Here is a 14,224-nt window from a genome sequence, read left to right as displayed (position 1 = left end):
CATTGTATAGAAATACTCTGCAATTTTTATGACTGTCTCTTTTGTTGAAAATATTTCCATTTTCATTCTTTGGAGCAAATCTATGTTGGCACTCTGTTCCAAGTCTTTATTTCATTAACTTGATGGATTTTCCTTTCTTTTGGCGTTTCCTTAACTTTGGTCTGATTGTGTTTACAAATATTTTGGGTTTTTAGTTTCTTTATTGATTTGAATAGTTCTGCTATTTCTATTTGAATTCTACCCTCCTTTTAGATCTTTTCTTTATTAAGTTTCTGGTGTTTTTCTGATCTTGCTTAGGAAATTTTCCACCTATGTCTTGTGCTGATTCTAATATAAATTTTGGTAAATTACTATTCATTTCTGGTTTACTTGATTCCATTTCATCGTATATTGGGAGTACCTATCTTGTATTGCTTCACTAAACTGAGAACTTTCTTCATTAAAATTATATACAGTATATGTATTAAATATATATATATATATATATATATATATTATATTTTATATATATATATATATATATATATATACTGTATATATATATATATATATATATATATATATATATATATATATATATAAGAGAGAGGGAGAGAGAGAGAGAGAGAGAGAGAGAGAGAGAGAGAGAGAGAGAGAGAGAGAGAGAGAGAGAGAGAGAGATTTTAAATACAAAACCTGAATTCCACATGTATACAGTATAATATGGATATACTTTTATCTTTCTTGATTCAGTGAGTAGGTTAAAAGTCTAGTGTCAATCTTGTTTTGATTCTTAGTAATAGGTTCTAATATTGACTGGGAAGGGTGAATATGATATCAAAAACTATTTGTGTCATATTATTTGAACAAATCAAAGTCATTTTCTTTAGTAAAGAAACTACCATATATATATATATATATATATATATATATATATATATATATATATATATATATATATACACACACACATATATATATATATATATATATATATATATATATATATATATATATGTATATATAGACCATTTATATGTATATATAAAGCTTATTAATATGAACATCAACAAAAAATTATGCTTTCACAGGTAAACACACCTATAGACCATGACAACTTCTACATCATCTCGTCCTGTATCAGCAGGATCATCGACGCCACAAAAATGGGGCAGCACTGAAGAACATACAAGGACGGGAGTTACTGTCACTCTGGTAAGTAACCTTTATTAATCCCAATTAGACTTTGTTTCTCATTATTCTATATTTCATAAATAACACAACATGAGCTGACATTAAACTGTGTTTAAAGTAAGAGCTATCGTAATCAACAGCGGAAATTTAAAGCAATGTAAGTGCAAAACCACTCAAATTTTCATCAAAAGTTATTAGATAGCCTTACAATTCTGAAAGCATAGAATACAGAAAGAATTAACGATTACAAACTGAAGGAAAAGCAAATAACCCAAAGAAACTATATAAACCAAAATTAAACATTATCTGATGGTGAGAGTAAATCTATAAAAATAGAATGGTGAAGTATAGGCTAATAACACTCGGTGAAGAGCTGAAGCAATAACACTAAAAGTTTAGAAAAGAGAGAGAGAGAGAGAGAGAGAGAGAGAGAGAGAGAGAGAGAGAGAGAGAGAGAGAGAGAGAGAGAGAGATACGCAACAGTGCAACAAGGGTGAAAGAAGATCTGAGGGCAAGGGACCTAAATTTGTGCTGGAAAAGGAAACTTTGGCTCAATCGATATATCAACAAGAAATCGTTTAGCTCTAAAAAAGCCTTTTGAGTAAGTTAAAAACCACTATTGGGTGTGACCATAACCCTCTAAGCTCAGGGTCTACCAATCTTTTGAGCCAGTAATATCTGCCACTGAGTAGGTAAAACGGATTACAAATTTAAAACACAACTATGCCAAAAAAGTATCCATTGGGATAGCATTTGTGCTGTCAATCATATCTAAAACAACCAATTCCATAACAGTATTTTCATATGAACAATAGCCACCACTACTCTGGTGGGAGGATGAACTATTCTTTTTACTGAAGAATGGATATCTCTAGAAAGCAGGGAACGTCTGACCAATTATGGTGACCTCCACTGTTACCCAAGAACTTCAGTCCATCAGAAAGGCTTCAAGACTGGGGAGAAAGTTGATGAAAGTCTATAGCCTTTTCCTTCAGATAGGCCTGTGATTACATCAGGCATCGAGCGTTGTTACAGTTCCTGGCAAAAGTTAGAGGCAAGACCACAATTGGGTACTCAAGGTAACTTTGCAATTGCATTACCACAACCACACTCTGCCAAAATTTTATCAGAATAAAATGGGTGATGCACTCCTCTTCCACATTGCATTCAACAAGCCATTGTTTCAATCTAAGGGGTTGGGGTCTTTCTCAAAATTGAACAAATAAGGAACTAAGCTTTTGTTGACGGCAATGTTTTGGTGGTTGCAGTTAAAGTTAGTTCAACAACATTGATTGGAACTCTATTGAAAGATAAAGAGGAAATTCGCCTAGTAGAAAGTGGATCGCAGCAGAAACTTTAGGCAACACTAAATGGAAGGATTGGTACACTGATGATTGTCAATTCTGACATCATGACACTAACATACATTCACTAAACCAGATGAATTTAAAAAATATACCTGGACATCAAAATAGGATTCAAAATAAATGCTAATGCTAAACAAGCCAATGAGGAAATCTTGTAACTTCCACTAAGCACTTTGAAACCCACAACATAATTTTGGCCATGAAAACTTTTAGAATCACACGAATCAATCATAAAGAAACGCCACTAAAATAGGACGAATTAAGAGATAATAAAATTTTTATTTAAAAAGTCATCATATCTCTCTAAGGACACTCCAATGGGAAAATAACTACATTTCTGTTGCAGTCAGAGGCCTCAACATTTCCGGTTCTGTGGATGAAAGAACGAAGTCAATTATCAATTGTTGCCAGAAGGTGATGACCTCACTTAATGAGTTGGTAGAAAAGGTTGCAATCAAACTTCAAGAAAATCTTTAACCCATACACATGCCCGACTGATGTATAAAACTTTAAAAGGCTGACAAGAGAAGTAAGTCATTATGCACAAGACTTTAAACCCTAGTGGATTGATTTGGGACATCAATTAATAAAACACTGTTTATATAAGTGATTTTAAGACTAGACAAAGAATCATCATTTTTAGTAAGGTAAAACAGGTGGGAAATAGCAGTAGGATGTGCTGCTTTGGCTGTAATATACTTGGAAAAGACTATCATAATCTTCATGCATGCAAAGTATTACACCTTTAGTGAAACTGAGGTATTTCCGGGTTATGGATTATATAAAGAGGAATGCAGATGACCTCAGCTCCTTTACTATAAAATATTCAATGACAAATATCACCAAATGGCTGGGAAAACCACATCTCACTATTTACATGATAACAAATACAGGTTAATCTGAGACCAGACAAATGTGCATTTAAGTGCAAGTTTACTTCACTAGTTTCACTGCGAAAATAATATAATAAACCATGCATATGAATAGCAACAATCAAAAGATATCACGTCTAACTGGAAAAGCATTGCTTTACAGGGAACAATGCAATGATGTAGAAAGCTGGGGATGCTGCTGCTAAAACTAACCCAATTTGCAAGACATGCACCCTGGAATATACCAATAGTATACAGCAAGTATATGGGGATGTTAGGAGGAGCAGATGTGAAAAAACAGTTTCACTAATGTACATGAAACCCTAAAACTTTTTCTGGGACGGGGTAAACTGCTGTCGATTGATTGATTGATTGAAAGTTTTCTGGCATCCTGACATCTAAGGTCATTGATGCCGATAGCATTTATTATATAAGAAAAATAACACTATTTTCTCAATAGCGGTTAGTATGCCATACAGTTCAGCAGTAAATATGAAAGATGTTAGAGGAAGTGCACCTCTACAATTAAAATCATTACTATGTACTCCAAATCCAACACCAGCATCAGATTTGGAACAACCAGCATATATAAAAGTCGATCCCCTATGTTCTGCAACATGTTCCATAAAAAGATACCTGGATTCTCAGTCATATTCTTCTTAACTCCAATAAAGTATTTACAGAAAGCGACGTCAGGCAATTTCCATGGAGGCGTTGATGATACCTTGAATGGGAGCACCTTAATTCTAATTATATCCAGATTGTTTAATAATTGTTTCACCCGTAACCCAAAGGGTTGAGGAGATTTTGGGTGCAACTCAAAGTATGTTGAGTGCCTTACAAGGCTTGCAGTCTGAATGGCTAAAGAATGAGGGAGTCTTTGCAATCTAAACCAATACCAAACAATAGAGAACATTCAGTAAAGGTTCAGAGGCAACTCCCCAGCATCAAACGCTCCTGTGGATAATCTAATACTAGCATGATGTATAGAATCTAATATTTTTAACCGGCTTGGGGTGGCTGAGGAGTATATTTCGCATCCATAACTAATTTTGGATAAAATCAAGGACTTGTATAATTTTAAAATAGTATTGCTTTCTGGCCCACATGATGTATGGGACAATACTTTTATAAGATTCATAGCTTCAAGACATTTAGCTTTTAATGCTTTTAAGTGAGAAATCCATGTAAGCTTACAATCAAATATCAACCCTAAAAATTTAGCTTCACTTGCACATGGGATCAGTTGACCTTTGATGAATATATCCGGGTCTGGATGTACTCCCCGGATACGACAGAAATAGACAATTGTAGTTTTACTTGTCGAGAACTTAAATACATTCATATCGGCCCACTGGATAATTTCATCGTTAGAGAGTTGTATTTTTCTCTCAACCATTGCCTTTCTAGCTCCAGCAAATGATATTGAGAGATCATCCACAAATAATGTTGCGATAACATCCCGGGGAATGGCTGAGGATATCCCATTAATTGCTAGTGCAAAAAGGGTTACACTCAGAACACTACCCTGAGGAACTCCTTCTTCCTGGCATTTACTTTTTGATAGACCTTCCCCAACTCTCACTTGGGAAACTCTATGTGAAAGAAATAACTTAATAAATAATGGTAGCTCTCCTCTTAGTCCAAACTCATGGATTCTTTTACGTATACCATATCTCCATGTGGTATCATATGCCTTTTCAAGATAAAAAAAAGACTGTCACATGGTGCTGTTTGGAAGCAAAGGCTTCACAAATGGAGGACTCAAGTTGCATCAGCACATCAGTTGTTGAGAGCATTTTTTGAATCCACATTGAATGGGTGATAAAATACCCTTCTTTTCAAGGTACCACATCAGTCTTACATTGACCATCTTCTTCATGATTTTGCACAAACAAGATGTCAATGCAATTGGCCTATAATTTGCTGCTAAAAATTTCTCCTTACCGGGTTTTAAAAAGGATAAAATAATGGCTACTTCCTAAACACTTGGATAATTATGATCATGCCATATTCTATTAAAAATGCTTAAAATAAATAACTTTGTATTAAAATGTACGTGTTTAATCATTGCATATGGAATTCCATCGGGTCCAGGGGCTGTATCGTTACATGTAGCAAGAGCAGAATCGAATTCTCTTTCAGTAAAAGAATTGTATGACTCTTGCTTTCTTGTTGGGAAATTTAAAACTTTCTTTTCTTCAATGCTCCTATACTGGTGACCAGGAGCTGCTTCATACTTGCACGATACATTTGAAAAATGGTCAGCCAGGGCATTGCTAACTTTGGTTGCTCCAGTCATATACTGGCCATTTACCTTTAACACTGCTGGTGGGTTTGGGGTAAATTTGCCTGCTATCTTTTTAACTTTCCTCCACACAGATGAAGTTGATGTTCTACTGTTAATGGAGGAAACAAATGTCATCCAAGACTGGTGAATAGCTTCTTTCATGGCACAACGGAACTGTGCTCTACATTTCTTGTATATGACTAAATTCTCCTCAGTACGGCGCATGCGCAATCGAGTTAAAGACTTTCTTGTGGCTCTGTGCAGGGCAGTTAGTTCAGACGACCACCAGGGGACTGGTCGTTGTCTGAATATCCCTGTTGTTTTGGGAATGGAATTTACGCCTGCTGTGTGAAGAGTTCCATTGAGTAAGTCTATGGCATCATCAACACTTTCAAACTGTTCTGCATTCCCTTCAATTTCACATAGCTCCCAAAATCTATCCCAGTCCGCCTTATCAAGATTTCATCATGGCGATCTCTGTAAAGGTTGACCATTGTTGGTGTTTATAATGATTGGTGCATGATCACTAGTATGCCAATCATCTAATGTTCTCCAATTAAAATCGAGAAGACAGTTAGAGCTTGCAACTGATAGGTCAATGCAGGACAAGGTACCTGTCTGTACATGAAAATGTGTGGGCTCTCCTGTATTGAGGAGTCCAACATCTTCATTCTCCAAAATTGATGATATAATAATACCCCTTGCATTTGCCAAAACATCACCCCAGAAAGGATGTCTACTATTAAGATCTCCTAGTAAGAGAAAGGGTTGTGGGAGTTGTTTAATCACTTCTACTATATTATCATATGAGATGTTATCATTTGGAGGCAAGTAAAGAGAAGAGATTGTGTATTTTCTCCCTATATCAATCTGTACAGCCACTGCCTGCAGAGGGGTACAGATAGACAAAGATATTTGGGGAACATCTCGACGAACGTATATAAGACTTCCCCCATGGCACCCTCCTCGTTGATCATATGGTGTCCTATAGCTAACATACTCTCGAGGACAAGGAGTATTAGCATCGAGCTTGCTTTCTTGTAGACATACTGTTATAGGGGAGTGCTCACGTATGAGGAGCTTAAGTTGTTCATATTTCGCCCTTAAACCCTGGCAATTCCATTGCAGAATGGAGGAAAAAACTATGGTTCATTTTTTGGAAGACACCTTAGATGAAGTCTTCCCATTGGCAATATTTGATCAAACAATATTTCCCGGTGGTATCTCTAGAGAGGATCTTGATATAGTGGGTTTTGTGTTTCTCTCTTTCTTTGTGTCCTTTTGATCTAATTGTTGAGGAGGATGGTGGACCTCAACTTGAATTTCTGATTGGTTCAATTTACCTTCTAGTTGATCAGAAACATCAGCAGACAAGATATCATATTCATTTGAAGTCGTGACTTTAATGTTTCTTATGGTAGAAGGCGAGAGAGATGGAGGTCTCTCTCTTTTTCGATTAAAAGATTGTGATCTGTCAGGTTTTTGCACCTTCCCCACTACAAGTTCACCAGGTAAATTGGTTTCAAGTGGAATCTCCATCACATCAAGCAAGGACACGGCCTGTGAGAGGTTTGTACTATTGTTTAATATCGGAGTAGTTGGCTTTTGAATAATTTTCAGATCTCTAAGTATCCGTTTTGATTTTTCTACAATTTCTGGATATAGATTTTCGATGGGACTTTCAACCTCTTTAACTACTTTCATTTGTTTCTTTATCTTAGAAGTAGAGATATAATTTTCGTCTGTGTGGTTTGGCAAGTTTTTCTTCAGAACCATTGAAAAAGGTTGCCCTGGTCTTATTTGCTTTTCAAGAGCTCTTTTACGAGCCTCTTTAAAAGTAACCCTTTCCATGGTCCTAATGGCCTGAATTTCTTTTTCAAAAATAAACTTAACACAGCTTTTAGATGTTGCTGGGTGTGCTTCCCCACAATGTATGCAATTAGGGTTTTCTATGCATACTCCATGACTACTTTTTCCACAGTTGGCACAAACTGCTGGCATATCGTTTAGTTTTTCCTTACATTTCTGGCTTAAATGGCCATACATTTGGCAATGACAACATCGCAATGGTGAAGGGATATAAGATTTTACCTTCAAAGATAGCCAACCAGCTTTTATAACATTTGGTAATCGGCATTGATCAAATGTTACAATTAAAGTAGCAAGAGGAATACGTTGTTTTCCAACTCTCTTTCTCATTCTGACTACTTTAACTACTCCTTGATTTTTCAGTTCATCCTTAATTTCTTTTTCCTCTATATCCAACAATTCTGGAGCATATACCACACCTCTACTCTGGTTGAAAGTAGGGTGCGAAACGCATTTTACGCTATGACCATTCAATGTTGTAAGTGTTTTCAACCTTTCACCTTGTAATGGGGACAGTGTCTCTATCAAGAGACTTCCATTTCCCTGGGGTAGAATTTTTGACTGCCCTCCACAAAAACTAACTATTTCCCTATTAGCTTTAAAAACGTTAATACGCTCATTTCTTCCGTTTTGAAATTCCATGATAAAAAAATTTTCATAATTCATTACTTCATAGTGACCAGGTAATACTTCTACTTTTCTATATCTTTCTGTACTGTCATCATTTTTCACTCTCTCTCTCTTATTCTCTAGTGTTTTATTATTCACATGACGTGAATAAGGTTCCAACGTTACAATGTTTGAATCCGAGTTGGAGTTGTCTGTACCGAGGTCCATGTTTGTATTTTCCGGGTCGTCAACAGAGGGGTGGGTTTTTTTGTTATGAGCAAGCCGGGTTATCCACCTCTTAGCGGAGGATGTCAGTCCTCCTATCCCATGTGGCCCAACACGAGAAGAGGCTTCAGCGGGGACCAGTCCTCTATTAGAGAGGGGCTGCCTCTCTTAAGGTGGGCGTACACTGGTCAGTGGGGGTAGTTATCCCGTCACACCGATGACTCCAATGCCTGGCGTCACCCATTACCCGCAAATATGGGTGACTTAAAACCGGATCACTGGAGCCCGACTCTTAACAGACTTGGTCTGCACCCAATGGGGTCTGCCAGAGGGTGATGGCGTCTAAATTGGCACAGGTTGAGATGGAATGCCGTCCATCCCACACTGTGCCAAATCCAAAGCAGCATCCAAAGTATAATCGAACATGCCAAAGTCGTCAACAATATCGAGCCCAAAAGAAAGAGATGGGAGAAGAAAGAAATAACCAAAGGTAAAAGAGAAAGAGCTGACTGATTTAGTTGGATCGACAGCTGGGCACCAAGGTCCAGGGAACTGTTCATTAGAGCCCAGCCGCGAATCCCTAAGCACCCCATCCTCATCAAAGCTTCAGAATCTGGGGGGAAACTGCTGTCGAGCTCAATTTAAAGATTCTAAGGTCCAAAGTTCACTCACGATGGGTACAGCCAAGAAAACAGTCATCTTGTTCCATATCTTAGATGTTGAACAATCACGCATATGATCAAGACTTCATACCCACTCCATTGAACCTAGGTTAAGGAAGGACCAGGCAATGGTTTTTAATGACTACAGGTAGACCTATGTACCCTTCAAACCATCCACCTCCAACTTAAAAGAACAGTAACCCTGTGCTCATGGTTAAAATAATCTGAACCCACACAATGCAAAACTTCGAGGACAAATACAACAAAGCGACTTCACTACACATATTTAGCCTATAGACCAAGTGAACTACATTCTAAATGCCCTAGGATACATTAACAAAGAATTGTTTTTAATAGAGTATTCTGGGCTAATGATAAAATCCATATATATTATGGTTTTCCTTTATCATAGAATAAATTTGTAATTGCATAGGCCTACACACACCTCAAGAAAACCCGAAGGTTTAACTTCAATAATATTTTAAACTGATCTTAACATTAAGTGTACTGTATATCACATATATTACACCCATAATTTACACAGCAAAAAAACTAAGAAAAACAAATTAATACATTCCTTAAATGAATGAAGCAAATTCATTTAAACAATCTTCATTACAATGAATGGAACAACATACCAATACGGACACTACTTCCAGCTGAAATGCTGTACACTCTATTTAATTTGACTGATTGATTTAGAGTCCTCTGGCATTCTGACATCGATGGTCATTGATGCTGATATCGTTTGTTGTAAATTATAAATTAACAAACATTCAATGTAAGACAAAAAATGCAAAGATGTCTTTATAAAATTCAAATAGCCTTCAGAAGACCTGCTTCGGATATAAATCTAAAAATACCACTGCCGTAATACAACACATCCAATCCAAGAATCCTGGCAACGAAGAACCTGCCATCCTCACCTCGTACCTCAAACAGATATCTATCTCTTACGGTGATAAAAGAGGGGAAACAAATACCTCACTGTCAAGAGTACCAAACAGTAGTCGCAATATGGTATTGGTTATTCATCAGGAACTTGTGTCAACCGCGTGTGACCAATGCGGAGACGGCCAAGAGTAGTCTCCCACTTTCGGGACATCATGTTATACGTCCTAGGAGATATAAAATTCGCTATTTCTCTCATCTCATTTCCAACTAAATTATCCCAAGGCTTTTGCCAATTATTATAAAATAAATTCTTAACGCTAGGTAAAAAGTCATTACAGAGGATGGGATACCCTCTTGGTAGCAACTCAGCTGCAGCATTCTTTCCAGTAAATCTGCCTTCTCATTTCCAGACACAACCATGTGTGCCGGAACCCAGCAAAATCGAACTGTTATACCTATCACCCCAATAAAAAGCCACTCTAAAATCTTTAAAACTAAAGGGTTTAAAGGTTTAAGGTTTAAAGGCCGCTCATGAATGGCAGAGGCAAGGGACAGTGACATTGCCCTATCAAGCAGGGCAATACCCTAGAGCAGTGATTCCCAACCGGTGTGCCGCGGCACCAAGGGGTGCCGTGAGATCTTTCGAGGGTGCCGCCAAAATTCAGAGGAAAAAATTGCATTAACTTCACTCTCTCTGCTTCTGCTGCTGCTGCACAATTTAGCGATCGAATTTTCAACTTAGCTTCTTTTCATTGAATTTGTATAATAATTTGTACTTATGGAAAATTACAATGCAGGAGAACAATACTAATTATATGATTTTGCTGTGTAATAATTGTACGGACACTGGAGAGAACAGCTTGGCGGGAGAGTGGGAGGGAGGGAGGGGAGTGAGGGTTGTAGAAGAGTTGACTGAGGTTTTAAACCAGGCTGTCAAGATGGTTAATTTCATCAAATCCAGGCCACTGAAAAAAAGGCTTTTTCAAAAGATGTGTCAAGAAATGGGTGCGGTTCATATTTCACTGATTTTGCATACTGACATAAGGTGGCTATCAAGGGGTCGTGTACTGAACCGCATTCTTGAACTCAAAGAAGAATTAAAAACGTTTTTCCAAGAGGAGAGACATGATATATTCATAAAGCTGCATGAAAATTCTACTTGGTGTTTGAAGCAGTCATATTTGGCAGATATTTTCATGAAGCTGAATGAACTAAATCTCTCAATGCAGGGGAGACTTGAGGGAATTGTAACATCAGTTAACAAGATGAAAGGTTTCCAGAGAAAGTTAAAATCATGGAAGTCGGCTGTTCAGAAAGACGATGTGTCAAACTTCCCTTCTCTTCAACAACCAGGATATAAAGGTCTGGAAACTGTAAAAAATCTTATTCTTAATCACTTGGAACAACTAAGAGAAGCAGTTGATAAGTATTTTCCATCGCTTTGGATTGTATCACCCTTCGAACTGGCTGACATGGCTGAAGAACTGGACTTCACGGCAATAAAACGTGACAAATTTCTTGATATGTCTGCTGATTCAACACTGAAAGTCAAATTTGAGAAGAGTGACGTGACACTGGCAACTTTTTGGCATGGAACATTGGGGGAATATCCTAATTTGGCTAAGAAAGCTATTTCTCTACTTTTGCCTTTCTCCACATCGTATCTGTGTGAGCAGGCATTTTCTGCCATGGCAACAATAAAATCGAAACAAAGAAATAAGCTTCTTTCACTTGAGGATGATATGCGGGTGGCATTATCAACAATAAGACCTGATATCAAGAGTTTGTGTTCCAAGCATCAATCGCAAGTTTCACACTAACTATGGTTCACTTTTGCCTATTTGTGTATATGTCTTGTATCATAGTGTAACACTGTAACAGTGTAACTACTTAAATATATTGTGCAACTACTGTAAAACTTGTCGCAATTACATATTTGTATTATAATACCATTTTTTGTAATAGCAGGATCAGTGTAAAGAAAATTTTCATATCTATGTATAAGGTGTTGTTACATTGATGCAAAATGTCGAAATGCAAAAAAATATAATAAAAAAAAACAACGGAGATTTTAAATATGTATTTCCTTATAAGGGAGCCGGGAACTTTTGAAAGGCTTGCCAAGGGTGCCGCAAACTAGAAAAGGTTGGGAACCAATGCCCTAGAGACTGACCATATATAAATATGATCAGCGTCTAAGCCCCCTCTCCACCCAAGCTAGGACCATGGAGGGCCAGGCAATGGCTGCAGATGACTCAGCAGATAGACCTATAGGCTCCCCCAAAACCCCCATCCTTAGCGCACAAAAATGATGAGGTTGCAGCGACCAAAGAAACTAATGAATTTGAGCATGACTCGAACCCCAGTCTAGATGTTCACCAGTCAGGGACGTTACCACGTCGGCCACCATAAAAACATCTAAAGCTTGTAGAATACTGCCTGCATCTCTAAAAATGTTAAAATTGCCCTTTTCTTATAACGCTGATTTTTAAATAGTGGTTAGTATACCATATAGTTCTGAAGTAAATATATTAGATACTAGAGGAAGTACAAGGCTACAATTAAAAGCACAGCTATCTACTCGAAATCCTACGCCAGCATCAGATTTGGAGCCATCAGTATATATAAAAGTAGATTCCCTATGTTCTTCAACATGTTCTTTTTTATACAAATAAAATATTTACAGAATGATATCTCTGGTATTTTTCCATGGAGGGGTTGATTATCTTTCATGTCAGAAGCTTGACTCTATCTATATACAGATTGTTTGCTAATTGATTTACCAGAAAACCATAAAATTGTGAAGATTTTGGGTGCAACTCAAATTTCTAAAATAAACTTACAAGGTTTGCTGTCTGAAAGGCTTTATTTGCAACTTGAACCAATATCGAAGAATAGAAGACTTTCATTAAAAGCCTAAAGGTAATTCTCCAGCGATAACAAGGAGGCTCTGGATAAGCCAAGTTCTAAATGCTCCTGTGCTTAATCTGATACCTGAATGATGTATAGAGCCTTAGATATTCAATTCGCTTGGGGTGGCTGAGGAATATATTTCACACCCATAAAATGTTTTTCTAAAAATTAGGGCCTCGTATAATTTCAAAATAGTTTTGTGGTATACCCCCATGATGGCATCTTAACATCGAATGCCATTGACGGCGACATAATTTGTTATAAATAAATAAAAGGATATTCAATTTAAAACGATAAAAGAGAAAATGACCTTATAAAATTTAAAAAGCTTTCAGAAGACCTGCTTCCAAAATAATTCTGAAAATAACACCAGTATAGTACAACACTTCCTGCCCAAAAATCTTGACAATGAAGATTGATTGATTGTTTGATTTTGAGTTTTCTGGCACCCTGATTTATGTCATTGACACATATCATTTGCTATAAATAAAGAATAAAAGAAAATTCAATTTAAAACAGTAAAAGCAGAGAGGTCCTTATAAAAGTTAAATAGCTTTCCAAAGACGTTCTTCTGAAATAAATCTAAAAATACCTATAGCAGAGTACAACACATCATGTGCAAGAATCTTGGTAACGATGACCCTACCATCCTCACCTCTAGCCTCAAACAGGTATCTATTTCTACAAGTGATAAAAGCGGGGAATTTGATCAACAAATGACTCATTGTAAAGGGTATCAAACAGTTATCGCAATATGGCGGGTGTTGGTTTGTCTTCAGAAACTCGTGTGTCAACCAATTGTGACCAATGTGAAGACGACAAAGAGTAATCTCCCACTTTCAGGGCATCATGTTACCTCCAAGGAGATATAAATTTCGTTATTTCTCTCATTTCCATCTTAACTATTCTAATGCTGTGCCAATTATAATAAAATAAAATCTTAATGTTGAGTAAAAATCATTAGAGAGGATGGGATACCTTTTGGTATCAACTCAGCAGCAGCATTCTTCGCCAGTAAATCTGCCTTCTCATTCCCATACACACCTACAAGTGCCACAGCCCAGAAAAGGCGAACTGTTATACCTCTCATCCCAATAAAAAAAAAATCCACTCTAAAATCTTTAAAACTAAAGGGTTACTAGAATATAAAAACTTCTAAGGCTTGTAGGACACTTCATGCATTACTAAAAAATGGTAAAATTGCCCTCCACTTTTAACGGTATTTTCTCAATAGCGGTTAGTTTGCTATATAGTTTGGCAGTAAATATATAACATACTAGAACTGCACCCTTAAAATTAAAAGCATTACTATATACTGATTTGGAGACATCAGCATTTATAAAAGTTGAT

At 36.8% G+C, this 14,224-nt stretch overlaps 1 protein-coding gene across 1 annotated transcript; it reads left to right on the top strand.

Annotated features, from left to right (window-relative positions):
* Window positions 1-1,089: 1,089 nt before the first annotated feature.
* Window positions 1,090-11,781, top strand: LOC137633725 (zinc finger BED domain-containing protein 5-like). Its single transcript, XM_068365974.1, has 2 exons — window positions 1,090-1,194; window positions 10,759-11,781. The coding sequence occupies exons 1-2, from the start codon at window positions 1,090-1,092 to the stop codon at window positions 11,779-11,781; spliced, it is 1,128 nt and encodes a 375-aa protein (XP_068222075.1).
* Window positions 11,782-14,224: the final 2,443 nt, after the last annotated feature.

The sequence above is a fragment of the Palaemon carinicauda genome, chromosome 3, assembly GCF_036898095.1.
Source record: "Palaemon carinicauda isolate YSFRI2023 chromosome 3, ASM3689809v2, whole genome shotgun sequence".
NCBI classification, from domain to species: Eukaryota; Metazoa; Arthropoda; class Malacostraca; order Decapoda; family Palaemonidae; genus Palaemon; species Palaemon carinicauda.
Note: the sequence above shows the minus strand (reverse complement) of the source record. Positions and strands in the feature narration are given on the sequence as shown.

Excerpts from the sequence above, each read along its gene's own strand:
- LOC137633725 (XM_068365974.1), top strand. The coding sequence starts at position 1,090 with ATGACAACTTCTACATCATCTCGTCCTGTATCAGCAGGATCATCGACG. Across the intron at positions 1,195-10,758 it reads CGGGAGTTACTGTCACTCTG|GAGAACAATACTAATTATAT; the intron begins GTAAGTAACCTT and ends ATTACAATGCAG.